At 34.9% G+C, this 18,767-nt stretch overlaps 2 protein-coding genes across 5 annotated transcripts; one reads left to right on the forward strand and one right to left on the reverse strand.

Annotated features, from left to right (window-relative positions):
• Window positions 1-1,719: 1,719 nt before the first annotated feature.
• On the forward strand, window positions 1,720-10,191 carry LOC117333568 (general transcription factor IIH subunit 3-like). Of its 4 annotated transcripts, none has more exons than XR_004533930.1 (13): window positions 1,720-1,834; window positions 2,527-2,618; window positions 4,109-4,215; window positions 4,542-4,687; window positions 5,203-5,265; window positions 5,805-5,863; window positions 5,973-6,047; window positions 6,432-6,485; window positions 6,787-6,855; window positions 8,167-8,302; window positions 9,183-9,219; window positions 9,778-9,905; window positions 9,992-10,191. XR_004533930.1 is itself a non-coding variant. In XM_033892915.1 (12 exons), exons 1-12 carry the CDS (start codon window positions 1,828-1,830, stop codon window positions 9,842-9,844), a joined length of 912 nt encoding a protein of 303 aa, XP_033748806.1. In that variant the 5' UTR covers window positions 1,720-1,827; the 3' UTR covers window positions 9,845-10,191. The 4 variants fall into 4 exon arrangements, 2 of the variants coding, with proteins under 2 accessions (XP_033748806.1, XP_033748807.1); XR_004533931.1 differs by having other exon boundaries at window positions 9,778-9,894; window positions 9,925-10,191; XM_033892915.1 differs by having other exon boundaries at window positions 9,778-10,191.
• A 495-nt stretch (window positions 10,192-10,686) lies between these two features.
• LOC117333569 (glutathione S-transferase theta-1-like) lies at window positions 10,687-14,250 on the reverse strand. The gene is made up of 4 exons (XM_033892917.1): window positions 14,124-14,250; window positions 13,484-13,571; window positions 12,707-12,860; window positions 10,687-11,801 (listed from the first exon to the last, which is right to left on the reverse strand). The coding sequence occupies exons 1-4, from the start codon at window positions 14,233-14,235 to the stop codon at window positions 11,454-11,456; spliced, it is 702 nt and encodes a 233-aa protein (XP_033748808.1). The 5' UTR covers window positions 14,236-14,250; the 3' UTR covers window positions 10,687-11,453.
• Between the last annotated feature and the right edge of the window lie 4,517 nt (window positions 14,251-18,767).

Here is an 18,767-nt window from a genome sequence, read left to right on the forward strand (position 1 = left end):
ATCAGGACCTGATCTTCTTACCAAATCACCTTAGGGGGTATGTTTGCTAGTTAGTTAGAATAATATTCTATTCACATTAAATTCCTTAACGAACCCGGATTTGTAGGGACATTTGGCTGTCCCGATAAACACTGATGAAATAGAATCTTGAATAAAGCCAGTATTAAAGAAGTCTTGTTTTGATGATTAATGCAAACCACTTTAAAATGTAAATGTGTCTATTGGTATTGTAACCTGCCTCTGGACAACTTTGGTATCCAGCGGTGTTCAATATACTTCCGTTTCCTCGACCCTTTAAAGAGCTAGGCCTGTCCGTGAATGAATTGTAACGTATTGCATAAATGCAAAAAATACATAAGCAAAAATCATCAAAACTACTACGTCAGCAAATTGCGGCGCCCGGGTGTAAAACCTCCAGAGCGTCTTCGTTGCCCCAGGTGTAAAATACGGAAATGTTTAATTTTCCTATTTAACCGTTACCAATCAATCCAATAAGACTTGATAATATTAAAATATATAATTCCGATAAACTGTGAGATTTACAATCATTTCGATCGCAGATTTTGTGGTATATGTTGCATAATTCCTGGGTTGGGGCATAATTTGGTCATACCCGCCTACACTGTGGGCGAATGAGCAAAAAATGAGAAGTGTTTTTCCTGTCCGTTATCCTTGCAAGTTATAGCCAATTTATCATAATGTTCCGTGGTCGGGTTATTTTCCTTGAAGGACAGCATTATCACATCAAACACCGGCGCCCGGTCAGTACGATTGAACCCGGTGGATGTGGTATTGACTAGATAAACAAGTTTGTATTTCATGTGTCGTCAATGAAGACGCATTTCCTTCTGGAACGCATGGTCTTATTGTACTTTCTGTCTGTGTTTTGCTTATATTTTACCTCCGTTTTATCGATATTGGGTCAGATTAAAGTTTCAATTAAGCATCAATATTCATTGTTATTGAACGTATTAAAAAGTTGGCATTGTTATTGAACGTATTGAAAAGTTGGCATTGTTATTGAACGTATGAAAACCAACTGATCACATCTATAGTTTCTGAAACTCAATCCACGAAGACTACTGATAAGCGATGGCAAGTTTTAACTGCCATGCCATGTCACAGTGAAACTCAATCCACGAAGATTACTGATATAGCGATGGCAAGTTTTAACTGCCATGCCATGTCACAGTGAAACTCAATCCACGAAGATTACTGATATAGCGATGGCAAGTTTTAACTGCCATGCCATGTCACAGTGAATTGAGTGAAAATTTGGTGTTCAGTAGACCAATTTTACCAAGCATAGAAAATGTACATTGTATAACACTTGGGATTCTAAAACTTGAATTAAGTAGACCATTATACCATAATGGATGGCATTGTGATACTCGTTGTGCAAATGAGTGATACAAATCTTATTATATTCTCATTAAAAAAAAATAAAAAAATAATTGTTAATTAGAAAATCTTAATTGATACGGATATTTATTTTTCACAAATAAATAAATAAATACAAGTTATTTTTACATGATTTATTAATATATTGATATTGAGGAAGAAATCTCATATTTATGACAGTAGAATCTATTAATTACAGTAAATGTTTGGTTTATTTTTTTCTGAAGAAGAAAATTGGCGGATCGACATATTTTTTCCGGAACACCGAAAAAAAATCCGGAAAGTCGGATGTAAATTCAACCAATCAACGCTTCCCTACTAAAAGCTTATGGCCTGTCAGTAAAGATGGCGGAAGTCAACAAACGGGCATGGTCCTTGGTATTCTTTTAACGAATATATTGATGATTGTTGCTGGCATATGGGAAAATGACGGGTAAGAATTGGTCAGATACACAACAGCTATGTATTTGATCTATTACACAGGTTGATAATTACTTAAAAGGTCTTAGCGTTATCATGATGGTATATTTTCTCAATCTCTGTTGTCTTCTTCCAGCTGTACACAGTACTAGTACTGTACTGGGTTCAGTCATATGTACTTATAGTCATAGGTACTTAGCACGTTTTTCCCACCGCGAATATACATATACAGGCCTGATAAACCCAGCCCTTCCCAATCTCGAGTCCTTTACACCTGTACCACAGGGGCATGTCTAGTCTTATATCAAAAATATGTTTTTGGGGTTAATTGTTCTGCCATCTCGATACATAGATTTTATTCTGACAAAAGTAGGAAATTATATTCAATTGACAGTCAACTCTGTAATAACTAATATGTTAGAACTGAAGCATTCGCATTTCGATTTTTCTTTAAAACGATATTTCTGTGGTTGATTTTTCCAATGTCGTCTAACTTAACTTATATATGTAAGATGTATTTTGTGAGGTGTATTACAATATGTATATATGTGCGGGTATTATGTAATGTGTAATATGTGAAGTGTATATATGTGAGAGTATGGAATATGACAACTGTGGTTATAGATTGCAGAGACGTAACAGTGTAATGTTGAAGTGAAATAATGTAATTCTTTCATTTATATTTCATTATGTTGCTAGTACCAGAGAGTAATGTGAGCAGTCAGTTGATTATCATCCTAGATACTAATCCAGTATGGTGGGGACAGGCAGACAAAAGGCAATCTGGCCAAAACCAGGTATAAACACTTCAAATCTACCTCACAGACAACAGGTAATCTGGCCAAAACAAGGTATAAACATGTCAAATCTACCTCACAGACAACAGGCAATCTGACCAAAACCAGGTATAAACACTTCAAATCTACCTCACAGACAGCAGGTAATCTGGCCAAAACCAGGTAACTTCCTCACAGACAACAGGCAATCTGACCAAAACCAGGTTTAAACAATTCAAAATTACCTCACAGACAACAGGCAATATGGCCAAAACCAGGTAACTACCTCACAGACAACAGGCAATCTGACTGAAACCAGGTGTAAACAATTCAAATCTACCTCACAGACAAGAGGAAATCTGGCCAAAACCAGGTTTAAACACTTCAAAATTATATTTACCTCACAGACAACAGGCAATATGGCCAAAACCAGGTATAAACCCTTCAAATCTACCTCACAGACAACAGGCAATCTGGCCAAAACCAGGTTTAAACACTTCAAATCTACCTCCCAGTCTCTTTCTACATTTTAGCATAAAAGTTGAATTTATTGTTTACTTTGAAAATTATTGCATTATCTATGATCATCTTCAGCTAGTTGTATAAAGATGAATGTGGTTAGTTTTATGTAGATATAATAGTAAAAAAAAAACAAAAAAACTCAGTGTCCAAATTCCTTGACTTCTTCACATTACTGTGATATCAGTTCTATAATCAGTAGAATCAAATAAGGTACTGGCATAGAGTGTTTGACAGCCTTGAGAAGGGACACACAGATTTAAGTTTTAAGTTACCTTGTACCCAAATAGAAATGTTAGGTATTAGTCCTTCCTTACTAGCTTTATATATATATATATATAGTATGGTCAGTGATTTTTTTTGGCTAGATCTACAGCCCACTTTGGGCTGTTTCCCCTTGCCAAAAAAAGGTGTATTTTCCCAATTTTGAAACATCATTTTTCCCAATTTAAAAAAAAAAATAAAAAAAATTTGTGTTGAATTTCTATCTGGTTATCTGTATTGTATTTCATTCCTAGAATATCATTTCATGTGAATATTATGGTACGATAGTTGATCATCATACACGTGAACAGTTGACTGACAAATTTACTTCCGCGATAGGCAAGTTGGCCTTAATTAGTCGTATTAACGGTATAAGGGAGGTAACTCGAATCCTGATCACTGTTGTGCTTTCCACAAATGACATGCAGGCAATTAAAAAAAAAAATTGCAAGCGTTTCAGAGAGTCCGTAGACAAAACAAGAAGACTTCCTTTGTTTTGTAGTCTAAGTAATAACCCAGGATGCTTGCTACTGACTCTTCATATCATGAGGCAGACCAGAAAATCCAATAAATGAAGTGTTTTGACTTATTTAAGTATTTTGTCATTATGTGCTATTTTCCCAAATTCACCAAACACCGCAATTATTTTCCCAATTGAAAAGGCATAGGCTGTTGAAAAAATTACCTGAAAAAAACACTGATGGTACAAATTTCAATACATTTTACAGGTGACTCTGGCACAATGCCTGGAGTGTTTGATGGTATTTGCCAACTCCCACCTGATGATGAGTCACAGGAATAAACTGGCTGTTATAGCAGCTCACACAGACAGAAGGTTAGTCAACAGTTCCTCAACAGAAATCAACATAAAATACATTCAATCAGAATTCTCACAATGAAAAATAGAAACGGTCAATCAGAATTCTCACAATGAGAAATAAAGCTTTCAATTATAATTCTCACCATGAGAAATAAAAAAAAGGATTTTGTATTATTTTCAAAAGGAAAAAAAAATCAATCAAGTGAAGTAAGCCCATTAAAGATGACATATTGTTCTTGATGATGTCAAATCTATAGTACAATAACTATTCTGTTATACAGTAACATCTGTATACCCTCACAATCACATTATCATTGTAATAGGATTTGATTTTTTTTCAGTTTATTTCTTTATCCAAAGAAAGATCAAGGTGAAATGGCCAACACAAATATTGGTGACGAATCTGCACAGGGTGATGGCAAATATGAGCTGTTTGGATTGGTCAACAACCAGATCAAAGACCAAGCCCGGGAGCTAGTCATCAATGGTAAAGTGTCACAACCTGTTTGTTATAAATGGTATAGTGTCACAACCTATTGTTTATAAATGGTATAGTGTCACAACCTGTTGGTTATAAATGGTATAGTGTCACAACCTGTTGGTTATAAATGGTACAGTGTCACAACCTGTTGTTTATAAATGGTACAGTGTCACAACCTGTTGTTTATAAATAGTGTAGTGTCACAATCTGTTGGTTATAAATGGTATAGTGTCATAACCTGTTGTTTATAAATGGTATAGTGTCATAACCTGTTGTTTATAAATGGTAAAGTGTCACAACCTGTTGTTTATAAATAGTGTAGTGTCACAATCTGTTGGTTATAAATGGTATCAGTTGATGAAATAGTTTTTAATATAAAGAAAGTAGAATCTACCACTTGCTTATGATTTTGTAAAATAATTAGAAAATATCCAGATTTATGGCAGCAATTTTCCTACCTCGAGCTTGTAAAGTTAATTTGAGCTATAACAATGTATACCATTCACGATGTTTATTTCCAGGGGGGTCGAGCCTGCTGTACCCAGACACGGTGTTAGCTGGAGCTCTAGCCATGGCATTGTGCTGTATCCTTGTATCAAGTTTTCAATTACTAATTAAATTCTTATTTTTACTTTGATCTGATATAATTTCATTAATATAGATAAAAATTTAAATGATAACAAATCTGAATAATGATGATTATGGAATCCTAATAATATCAGCCTTCCTCATATGTTTTTGGAGTAAATATCCGCAGAAAGCTTTACCATAGAAAATATTCTTGTTTTTGGGATGGTCATTATTATCCCCTCACGATGAAGTCAGGGAGGGAATATAGTGTCCTGTTTCTATACATGTGTACCTGTGTATGTACATACGTACATTCGATAAATGTCTACCATTGTCGGCACTGTGATGACTGATGAGCATCTCCCGGCAAAACAAAAAAATTGTACAGTTAGTCAAAAAGTTTTGCTTGATATAAGATTTATTTACATGACAAAAAAGTTAATCTTTCCAAAAATAGATTGGTTATGGTTTCTACTTGATGATGAATTTATAAGACCAGATGTTGGTAAGTTATGACCTTTCCTGTGGTATTTGTGACCTTGACAATATCCAGACATACACAGATCTGAGAAGGAGGTTAATCCAGGAGAACAACTTTCCTCGAGAGTTCTGGTAAGTTTTAGACCTTAACACAGACTCAGTATAATGGAAGTGAACTAATGTGAAGTTGTTTATATTACACTGGCACGATTGTACAATTTATTATCCTGTTTTTGTGCAGATTATCAAAGGATCAGAAGACAACCCAGAACAGTATATGAATCTGATGAATGCTGTATTTACAGCTCAGAAACAGGTAACTTATTATTGGTACAGGATACTGTATACAATGTACTCCTGTTACCTAGTGGAATGAGAAATCTGATGAATGCTGTATTTACAGCTCAGAAACAGGTAACTTTACCATTGGTACAGGATACTGTATACTCCTGTAACCTAGTGTAATAAGAGATCTGATTTTAATAAAATTATATTTACTACTCTCACGGTCTTAATACAAAATACAAGCTTATTTAATTAGAGTTGATAAAGAATAAGAAACTTAATTTTTATAAGTTTTATTAGGCATTGTACATGTACTTTGAAAGAAAACATTTTCAAATCCACTCAAGACATTAATATTTTCTCGATTATAACTGACATGTTCATATGCTGTAAAGATGTTTTTTTATATTCCAAGAACATTGTGGTCGATGCGTGTGTACTGGATAATGACTCTGGACTTCTACAGCAGGTTAGTTGTTGTTTAATCACTAAAGGAGGTTGTCATGTCTCACACCCCACAGATCTATTGTAATACGATACAGTATTGATAATTGTTATAGTGTTATATTAGACATGTTTCTCAATATCTATGTTTTCACTGCAGCAATGAGCATGAGATATATTTTTCACTTTTATAACAGAATATTTTGATATTTTTCACTCGTGTTTCGCACTCGTGAACTTATCAATATTCTGCCATACTTGTGAAAAATATGTTATATATTCAATGAAAAACCATTCAATATCCTATTGAAATATATATTTCACAGGCATGTGATATTACTGGAGGCATATATCTCAAGATCCCACAGGTAGCTGGCCTACTTCAATATCTACTGGTAAGTATGATATATCTCAAGATTCCACAGGTAGCTGGCCTACTTCAATATCTACTGGTAAGTATAATATATTTCAAGATTCCACAGGTAGCTGGCCTACTTCAATATCTACTGGTAAGTATCGTATATCTCCAGATTCCACAGGTAGCTGGCCTACTTCAATATCTACTGGTAAGTATAATATATCTCAAGATTTCACAGGTAGCTGGCCTACTTCAATATCTACTGGTAAGTATGATATATCTCTAGATCCCACAGGTAGCTGGCCTACTTCAATATCTACTGGTAAGTATCGTATATCTCCAGATTCCACAGGTAGCTGGCCTACTTCAATATCTACTGGTAAGTATAATATATCTCAAGATTTCACAGGTAGCTGGCCTACTTCAATATCTACTGGTAAGTATGATATATCTCAAGATTCCACAGGTAGCTGGCCTACTTCAATATCTACTGGTAAGTATCATATATATCAAGATCCCACAGGTAGCTGGTCTACTTCAATATCTATTGGTAAGTATTATATATCTCAAGATTCACCAGGTAGCCGGCCTACTTCAATATCTACTGGTAAGTATCATATACTGTAAAAGTGGAAATATTCGCGGTGTGGAAATTTTCGCTTATTTCGCTATCAGTAAATCTCCGCGAAAATTTTCACACGCGAATATGTTAACACATAAAAATACTAAATATAAAAGATACAAGTGAGTGCAAAAATATCTTGACGGCGCGAAAATATCCACACTGCGAACACTTTGGAAGCTGGCTAAGCTAAAATTTCCACATGCGAAAATATCCACTTTTACAGTAGCTCAAGATTTCACAGGTAGCTGGTCTACTTCAATATTACTGGCATGGTTAGCATCAATATCCAGGGTTTACCAACTTATGGTCAAAGATGGAGCAGTCAGTTTGACTGAAATCTGAAATGTCCTGGCTCAGTGACAATGGTACCAGTATTGGATTAATATCTATTGATCTTAAAAACAAACATTTCAATTGTGTTTCATACAAAGGCTATATATTGGCATGTTACGGTGTACCTCAGATATTTTTGTCTAGATGAATTGGTGTTGTATATAATGAGTTTGAGGCCTGGTCAGTACAGGAGTTACGTAAATGTCTCCCGTCATCATTTGTGTTTGTATGTTATAAATCTAATTGTAACATACATGTCATGATACAATGTATCTTATATATGTTGTTGTTGAGCCAAAGGTTAAAAGTGTGATTTCCCTGTCATTATTTTACCTTGTCGGATACATCGATCCTGTACATATTATTGATTGTGTAATGATTACTTACCAGTGGGTGTTCCTGCCGGACCCAACAGAGCGGCACAAACTCAACCTCCCACCGAAGGCACAAGTTGACTACCGGGCGGCCTGCTTCTGTCATCGTAACCTCATCGATATTGGATATGTTTGTTCTGTTTGTCTCTCAAGTAAGTATTGATCAGGAATTTGCTCAGTAAGCTTCTTTCTTGTTAACTATTTATTTGTGCCAGTCGTAATGTGTTTCTGATTATCACCTTGTAAAGTAAAATGTTTTGAACTTGTAAGATGAAATATTCTTTTAAGTAAAACATTTGTTATATTAAAATGGCTTTAATTCGTTTGATGAACCAGAATATTGTTTAAATCTCCTAACAGTATGTTTGTGTCTCCTGATAATATTGTACAGTCCATATGAGATCATTAGATTGAAGCTATCAGCAGTAGGATAATTATAAAATGAATATAGCATTTTGATTAGGATAAGATAATACATGATTTTATTAATCTGGAGAAAAGATTGACAAGGATGAAGTCAACTAATTCATGTATTGACCAAACTCAAGGGCTATACTAGTTTTATGATAAATGAGTGTTTTGATGTTAAATAGTCACTGAATGAATGCAAGAAACAATTGTGCATAAAATGATAAAAACTGACTTGTGAAGCATTTGTAAATATTTCATCGTATATTTTAAACACTACAATCAAAAGTAAACATATACATTAAAATGCACCATCAAATACACTGGTTCTCACGATAATTTAATATTCTTTTTAATTCTGACAATTGTATATTGCTTGCCATGTTTCAAAAGCGGGCAAGATATTTCACACTGTTGGACAATATCAAGGGGATGTAATTCATAATTAATCTATTCCTAGAAGCACCAAGTAAACCATAATTTGTTACCAGCATTTTTTGCACGACCAGTCAATAAGACTTTATTGGGAATCAAGTGACACTATCTTTGCCCATCAGAGAGTGTGAAATGCATGATTTTGTAATAACTATCAATATTTTATTTTTTACCAATTTGTTTTTGCAGTTCATTGTTCATTCAGTCCGATATGTTCCACTTGCCAGTAAGTATATAGCATAATTGTATACAACTGAAAACCAATGAATTATTTAATAAGGAATATATTACAATGACCAAATTTATGAAGATATTAAACCCAAAATATTTCTTTTAAAAGTTGTAGTTGCTGCCTATTCTATAGACTTTGATGTCCTTTTACCTTTACTCCATTTGACGTTATATATCACAAAGTTCATATCATCTATTCCTTATATTTTTGTATCATTTTAATTCACATTTGATTTTAATGATCTAAAATCATACAATATGAATGCTTTTAAAAATGAACATTTTTATCTGATTTTGTTGATGCCACCCACGTTTGAAATACCATGGCCCTAAATGACAACAGCCATCAATAGGCTGTTAAACCCAAATCAAACAAACAAGAGTTTTGAATATAATAGCAAATTTATAGGACTATAATGATTTTAAAACATTCTAAACCTAGAACAGTCGAAGGAATTTGTGCATTATGAAGAAAAACTATGGGGAAGTATTCTTTGAAGAAAGAAAAAATAATGTAGTCTTTTAATTAATTAATTTCATCTTGATTCCACAGCACTACGTTCAAAATGTTTGGTCCGACAAAAGGACTGAAGAGAAAAAGTAAGAAACAAGCCTCCTGAAGGCTGGTGAGCTATGTACCCGAGGGATGTACCCGAGGGATGTACCCCAGGGAGAGCCATACCATTGTGATTTACCCCAGGGAGAGCCATACCATTGTGATTTACCCCAGGGAGAGCCATACCATTGTGATTTACCCCAGGGAGAGCCATACCATTGTCCACAGGAGTCAGGATAGTTGCTGATGTTAACTCTTACCATCTGTTGGAATCAATCAAAACTAAACATCGAGGTTGGCAGTCCATGAAGAATTTAGAGGTTGAAATCCTGGTTTGAGTTGATGTCATACGAGAACTTATTAGCATGGTATATCTCTAGGGAGTGCTTGGAGATATTTTCTAAGATGGTACATTGTGTTCCTTACTTTTTATGTTTAATGTTAAACACTTTTAGTACTGAATTGTTTCCGATATGATAACGGATATGACAACTTATGATGTACTTTGACAACAGCAATGCAGACTGTCCTAGTATAGATTTTATTGCCATCTTCGACGAGACACTATCGCACATCATCTCCACAGACAACCCAGGACATACATACCCAGCTCCGTTACATATAATAGACAAATGCGTTGTAAGCTTATTTTCCTATTTATGGTAAAATATTGTCTGATTTGTTTTCACCTGATCATGTGCATCCTGCCCTGTCATGCAGGATTATTTAGATGGATTCAAGTTGTTCATCCACATTTGATATCAAAATAATTCAAAATATTTGATTCCAATGACTCCGAAAAATACATTTTTAAAACAAAGTAAAATGTATTTTTTAATTCTAGTTTGTTTGTTTTTTTATTTTTGGTTATTTCTGAACATACAATAACATTGACAAGATAGCAAAAAAAGAAAAAATAGCATTTTATTGTGATATTTTTTCTTCAACATTGACATTAATTTGCATAGTTGATTTTTGCTCTGGATTTATCTCCCTTTGGATCTCTTATTTTGGTACTGTCAGTTCTGGCATTATAAATACAATATAATGACATATTTACTGAACATTCCAATTACATAATTAATAAACCTGATTGTATCTAGTACATATATACTGGCACAAAGTTCATCTGGCTAAAATCGCTATTGCATTGGTGATTACGGTTATTATTTCCGGATAAATTATCACTGATTGCTCAAGAAATGGTAACGAATGATAATACGTTTTGATGTGCCTTATATCTTGTGTATGTAGAGTGTCACTGATTATTGCATGGTAATGAGTTCAATTGAATCTGCATATCTCTTGAGTCTGGATGTAATCAACATTCATGTTTTCATCAATAGTTTAAAATATCTTTAGAAAAAGTTTCCCAGGTGATAATCATCGTGTATTGCATGCTGAAATACAATATGATATATATCCAAGTAAACTCAAAACATTTTCCTGATTAAAACATCATTTTGCTTCAAACTTTTCACAAGACCATTTAAATTTGTAAATAACAACCATTACAGAATCCATACTGTAATCCAATGAAAAACAAGTTTTCACAAGTTTTCACAAGTTTTCATTCTTCGCTATCATTCGATTTGGCACACAATGTCACTTTCGATCTTTTTATCATTATTAACATCTGGTTATAATGGTGACAAAGTAGGAGCAGTACAAAGCTACAGTTTGGGTTGTGCTGGTGCTGTTTTCATAAAATGTTCTCGCACTTTATACACCACAACATTGGATTCTTCAAAATATGGAGCCAGTTTTGGTTTGACCCGTTCAGCCCAAGCATTCACATTGGGATTGGATTCAATAAACCTCTCTTCACCACAGGCATAAAGCTGCATTATCTCACATATCCCCAGGAGGTCTGCTATGGAAATGTCATCACCAGCTAGAAATGGTCGATTGTCCTTCAGGAAATACTGGTCTATTTGGCTGACGGTAATTCCAACACCTTTTCGGAAACCTTCCACCTTTTTCCAGTCAATTGGTTTATTCCTCAACCTTGGTAGAATTGCCTGTGATGTAATGAGTAATCACATAAAAAGTCCTGTAATTATGAGTGAACCAGATAACATTAGCCTCGGCTATCAGCTAGATTAGAGTTACACTGCTTAAGTAATTACATATCATTTGTTTGGCAATAAGCTGATACCTGATAATAAGCCAACATACATATTATGTTCCATGCTATTGCATTGTCCTGAAATAAGCCCACCAAGTGTCTGACTTTGAATCAAAGTATCAGATATACATACCATTGCCCTACAAGAAGTGTTCGACTTGTAATTTTAGTACGAGATATATACAAGATTGTCCTACACTAGGTGTCTGACTTTTAATCAAAGTACAAGAAATACACACCATTGTCCTACAAGTATCTGACTGATATACACACCATTGTCCTACAATAAGTGTGACTTTTAATTTTAGTACGATATATACACAAGATTGTCCTACACTAGGTGTCTGACTTTTAATCAAAGTACAAGAAATACACACCATTGTCCTACAACAAGTGTCTGACTTTTAATCTATGTTCGAGATATACCATTGTCCTACAATAAGTATCCAACTTTTAATCTTAAGTATGAGATTTACACACCATAGTCCTAAAATAAGTGTCTGACTTTTAATCAAAGTACAAGGTATACACACCATTGTCCTAGAATTAGTGTCTATACACACCATTGTCCTTCAATAAGCCCCCGAATTTTAATCTATTACTCCAAATTTTCAAACATAACTAAATGATGCACAACTACAGACCAACCTGAACCTACACATGAGATTGGAGCAAGATCTGTAGTGATGACAGACCAGGTACAAAGAGTGATTTGAACAGCCCACCATCATCAGAAGGTCGGCTAATAAGATGATGGACCACACACCAAGAAAAAACAATTCTGGTACCAATACTCACTAAATTTTGAAACAGCATAGCCATGTTGATTCTGGTGTTTAAATGTTGGTAGTTAATGAACTCGTCCACCCTTGCCTGAGCCTTGAAGTCAGTCTGCGGATACCAGTGGTCAGGAACATTGTATTTAGCAGCTAAATACTTCAGAATGGCCACACTACCAAGTACATTATATACACAGGATTGATGTCCATTTTAACACGTACAATAGCCATAGCTATCATTCTTCAGTTTTAGTATATGTATGATATAGAAGATTTTTATATTTACCTTCCTACTTAAACCTTTGTATTTACATCTGTGTAATTCAATGCCAGGGTACCTAACAACAACTACAATAAGGAGATCTCTTAAAAGTTTTGGGCAAGAGTTTCAGAATTGATTCAGAAGATATTTAAAGAAAAACTAAATCATAATGAATCAACTTCATATCACTCCCAATCTGAAATCATATGCATTAAAGCTTTAACACTTCAATTATAATCGTGTTTCTTTATACTTAGAGGTGACTTTCAAAGGATATGCTGTCAGAATACCTAAATATGTGTATAAAAATGATTTACTTATATTTAATGTCAAATTTTAGAGTTATAAGTTAGTCTCTCTCCCAATCAAGGGATGTTGACAAGTATAAGTCACATTATACTTGTCTTCTTTTATAATTAAGATACATTTAGAGAATATGGATAAGCTAAATTATCTATATTCTATGACTGGTACAAGATCAATACAACTTCAAGAATTACACAACAACAAACATTAATGTGCTGCTGTACATACCTTTCTGTGAGGACGAAGCCATCATCATCTATGACTGGGACACGGCTGATGGGGTTGATCTTCTTAAATTCCTCACCCATATGTTCTCCTGTTCAATTCAAGGTTGAAGACGGATCATAACTTTGTAGTTAACACTAATTTTAGTAAAATGTCTTGGTCATGGTCGCCAATCAGAATAAAGGTACAAATTTAAGTATTAGGTATGTTCTGTATTATACAGCTATTCATAATTACACAGATGTGTTTTTTTCCAGAAGATGCCGAAAATGTGTGTGAATTTGGATAAAACGACGGGGTCAAATTAGCAATTCATTGTTCTCTAAGGGAACATCCAACAACCACTGACTTGATATAAATCAATACAAAACCAAAGACTTGTTAGCTTGATTACTTACGAAGTAATGATTGCGATGTCTAGTTTAATAACATGGTAGGAGGACGCTCGCAGTGTAATTATTTGAATAAATCACATGTTAGGCGTAATTTCAACAGCAAATAATGAAATGAAGATGTCATGACATTTTGGTTGGCCCATACTTCAGAATAGGAGGCGGGGGTCATTATATAGGTCACCATGATAGGTTTGTTTCTTTGCTTTAAAACACAATGACACACAATAATATAGTATTGTTATACCAACCTTTTCTTAGTGCGACCGGTCTGTGTTCAAAAGGGATTTTGTTCAACTTCAGGAAGATGTAGACAGCCCTGCAAGGCTGTGACATCAAATCATAGTAGTGTTTCAGCGCCATATTTGTTTAGAGGTAGGGAATAATATTGAAATGAAAGACGGATAATAAAATATCCGGATGATCGATGAAATATTCCATCAGATATTTTAACTATATTTTATCATTTGATATTATGGAACAAAAGATTTGATAAAAGTTAATATATGTTTATATATATATTAATAAGAAAAATAAATAAAAAAACAACAACACGTAAATTATGTAAGTAATTAACGAAACCATGAATTTAAACTCAAACTGATAAATAACGAAGGCAAAATATCAACACAAATAACGTAAAAAAGTAAAATAAGACCAGGTGGTCCGGAAGAGCAAGCGTTTATGACATCATGATGTCGACCATAAAACGTATCGATTATAGATCAGTTGAGACGTGTAAACATTTAGCTTAGTTATAAAAAGTCTGTTACGGTTACGTTGTAGGTAAAGATCAAGGTAAGCGGCAGATGTTGAAAGTAGTATACCTATAGGTGAAATAGAAGGACTTGACAAGGCTCTATTACCTGCTCTGACAAAAGTAGCGCAGCTGTAGACATGCATGGAGTAGGGATTACCACACCTCGATCAGACGTCTGCATCTGGTTATTATTTATAGAAACAACTCGTATCTCTTTCCACTAAAAAATAATTAACAGATGTAGACGAGTTTATTCACGGAAGCGTACGATCTATTTCGACATAATGGGCTTGAGCGGTCAGTTCAAACACAATACCTTTGTCATCGAGCAGTTCCAAGATCAGACAGCTGACCATCAACAGGTACAGTTTGGGCTTTGCAGATGACCGATTCCGGACAAATATAAACAGAATTGTTGTTGAAATCTTATCATCGAGAAACTGTTATGGGGAAACGGTGAAAAAGGCCTATTGTGATACGGAATAAACACATGAGATAAAGATGTGGTAATTTCTACACGTGACATTTTGGCGTCCTCGGCAGGATCACATTAACAAGAGACATGAGAGGGGATATGACGGATTCCGGTATGACGTACCTGGTGGACACTGGATACTGGTGATTGATTGGACAGTTCCAATGGCGAAAAGATCATTTTAAACTTGTACGTTTAAAATTAGTGTTATATATTATCATATATTAGCAGATAACCAATTATTCAATTGTAATTACCTGTATGTTATTGTTGTTATTGTGTGTAGTTTTCATCGGGGAGTTTTTGACCAGGCCTGTCAATAAACCTGATTCGGACCGGATACATCAGAGTGTGGCCATAGATTTGAGTGACAGCAAGACGTCCTACAACAATGATGATTTAGAGGACCATAACATTAACATGTTGTGGATGTACAAAGGTGGAGCCAAGACGTCAAGTCAATTTTAATTTTTCAAGCTGTTACTATCTGTTCTGAACAAGTACAATACTGTTTCTACGTTTGGTTGTCAACATGTGGCCATAGCAGGAAGAAACCACAACACATCAGAGGATGCGTTGAGCGACATTCGAGCTAATTACAAGTATTAAAAACGTTTTGACAGAAGGGGAAAAGGCAAGATTTTTGATTGACACCGGCTCGCAAATTTCGACCATTACCGAAAATTTCTTTAGGAAATTGGTTGGGAAGAAATCTGAGTTGATAGAGTTACCAAATGGATGATATTTGCTGGTGCAAACGAATTGGAAGTTCCATTTATTTGATATGTGGAGGTCGACATTGACATCGTCGATCGGAAAGTACCCGGCAATGGCATGTTGTTTGTGTAGGATCCGATGGACTTGTACATAATCAATCGCAAGGAAATTAAAGGTTCCAGGTTGATAAGAGAGCAACTTCTTTGAATTGATAAAGAAGTAACTGATACTGACAAGGACAAGACGACAAGAGAAAATGTTACCAGCGAGAAATCGTGGATGGAGATCTCACATATGTACACGAGACGCTACCACAGCACGTGGTCTGTTTGTCTCCGTGTAAATACACGAGATGCTACCACAACACGTGGTCTGTTGTCTCCATGTAAATACCGTGTACAAACAATTCAAACATCAGATATAAATTGTACATGAATAAAACATTCACAAGAAGATTCCCAGATTAAGGTTGAACGTCTTCAATATTGACTCTAAATGATTAATTGTGTATACGTATGGGTGATATTTTTCATGCACCATACACATCTTTAAGCAATGTCTGAGTTATTCCCATCGTAAGATTGTAGCTTAGAAGGCAGGACAGATGAATTTGTACTGGAATTCGGAAGTTTGTTGACCAAACCTCTTCGTGTGACGTCTACAGATATGAGTTATCTTACCGACATCACAATATAACTAACAAGACTGTCAACATGGCGGTCACAGTCCTGTTGCTGTGTTTTGGTCTTCTGGTGTCGGACAGTTACGGAGGTAACATCTCTTCTCTCGTTAAATAATCGACGTTTCCCGTCTACATTTTTATATCATATATATAGAAACTCGTGTGTAGAGGCCGGGATAACCAATGTACTTTAACACTAAGTATGTATGTATTATAGGATCCGAAATGAGAGTGGAAAATAATTTCTCGGTTGACAAATTATATTTTCCGGTTTTAAAAGGCGAACGCCTGTGGATATTTAACATTTTCGCCGGCCCTCACTTCAAGTTCTTTTTGTTTTTCACTATATGTAAATATATATGAAAACGAACCATAATCACATTAAAAATTAATCATTACAAAAAGTAATTTACCTGTTATAGAATTTCCTCAAATTGATTCTGTAGAAATCATATATGGAACGTTTTTACAGAAGTATAAGATATAGACTGTGATTACAACTATACTAATTAAAGTTGAAAATGTTGGATACATTTAACTTTTTTTTTTTTTTTTTAAATATTGCACGTTTTTCTAATTTGATGTATCACAGCGCTTATCACATGCCTGTCAATAGGACATATTTGGCATCAAATTAACAGTAAATTTATACACTGTAAACTGTTATAATTGATTTTCAAATTTACATTTTCTGAAAATCATTTACTATTTTGTTAGGGTACCTTCTTCACTCAACCTGGTGTTATCCAAGGAGGTCCACTATACGGCTCTCAGTATCAATAATGGCTTGTTATTTGTGTGGTTATGGTTCATTTTCATGTATCTAAAATGATGAACAAATAGAAGAAATTGAAGTGGGGTCTAAATGTTGACACCACTTTTCATGTCATTTCTTATAGAGAATACATTTGATTTAAGATGGCATTCGGCATATTTGGTGTTTAAAAATGAAAATGCTTTTCTTGCTATTTCCTCCTTGGCGATGTTTTCACATCCACATACCAAAGTAATCAAAATGTCATTATTTGATGCGAGTCAGATGTGACCCATGGAACATAGCCATGTTTACCCAGTTCTGTACACTGAGATCTACTGCAGATTGTATTACACTTTGATTTATAAAGTGACATATTTATCATACATACACATAAAATAGGAAGCATCAGCATATTTAACAAAAATAAAACACAAGTGAGCTGTATATAACATTTGAAACTGAGGGGCACCAAAACAACATGTAAACCATTGTTTACAAGGTGTTTCGAATTCTTATTTTTCCTGTTACATGTCGACTCCACGAAGGTATGAAGTTGATAGACAGTGTTTGCTGTGTTCGTGCTATTGGTAATTTATTGGTTTATAACAAGGGTGAGAAAGCACTTAACTCATCCTCACAACAACACAATCATCCGTTATTTTTTATTAGAATGTCCTATATATAATATAAGGAACGATATGTTAATAAAGTTGAATCATTATCAACCAATACAACTGGATACTCTCCTGTATGGGCATTTCTATCTGAAACCGGAACATAACAAAATTATTTTTGAGAGTGTCCAAGAATTCATTCATGCTAGTAACAGATTTTAAATATATCCCTGCAGAATAGGTGAGACTATAAGACTATTTTAAACACATTATATCATACAAATGCTCTTAGTATTCCATCTCCTATATTCCTGTCTTTCTATTAATTCCCTACACAATTCTATCACCGTCCTTTCTTGAACGTTACGAATTGATATTTTTGTATAAACTGTCCACCATTTTTTTGATTTGTAAAATCCCGCTGTAGTGGTGGATCTCATGGCTCGGCAGGAACTGAATTGGTATTTGGTAACAGACTATTAGAGACCCTGCCGCTTTGGCGTTTCACTGGGGAGAGTACTTTGCTGGTATCTACTCTCATTCAACAGATCCCTGCTTTGACAATGACTTTAAGTTACCGTCGACTGCCCTGCAGGTAGGGCGTATGAATTGTACCTGCTGCCCCCATTGCATGATCGTAAGAGGCGACTAAATTTGGGATCTTATCTTTTCTCTTCTTTCTGAACAACTTTCTTCTTCCTAATGTCTCCCTTGACAATGCCTCACTTTTGGCCTTTAGTTGAGCGTTCGCCCCTGGGAGGAAGGCTTTGGGCAGTGTCCCCTAGCCGAGACATACCAGAGTCTTTGAAAAATGGTAGTTGCTGCTCCTTGCTTAGCGCTCAGCATATTAGGAGTGGGACGACTGCATGGTTCGCCCGTTGTCAGTATAA

Source organism: Pecten maximus, chromosome 8 (assembly GCF_902652985.1).
Source record: "Pecten maximus chromosome 8, xPecMax1.1, whole genome shotgun sequence".
Classification (NCBI taxonomy): Eukaryota; Metazoa; Mollusca; class Bivalvia; order Pectinida; family Pectinidae; genus Pecten; species Pecten maximus.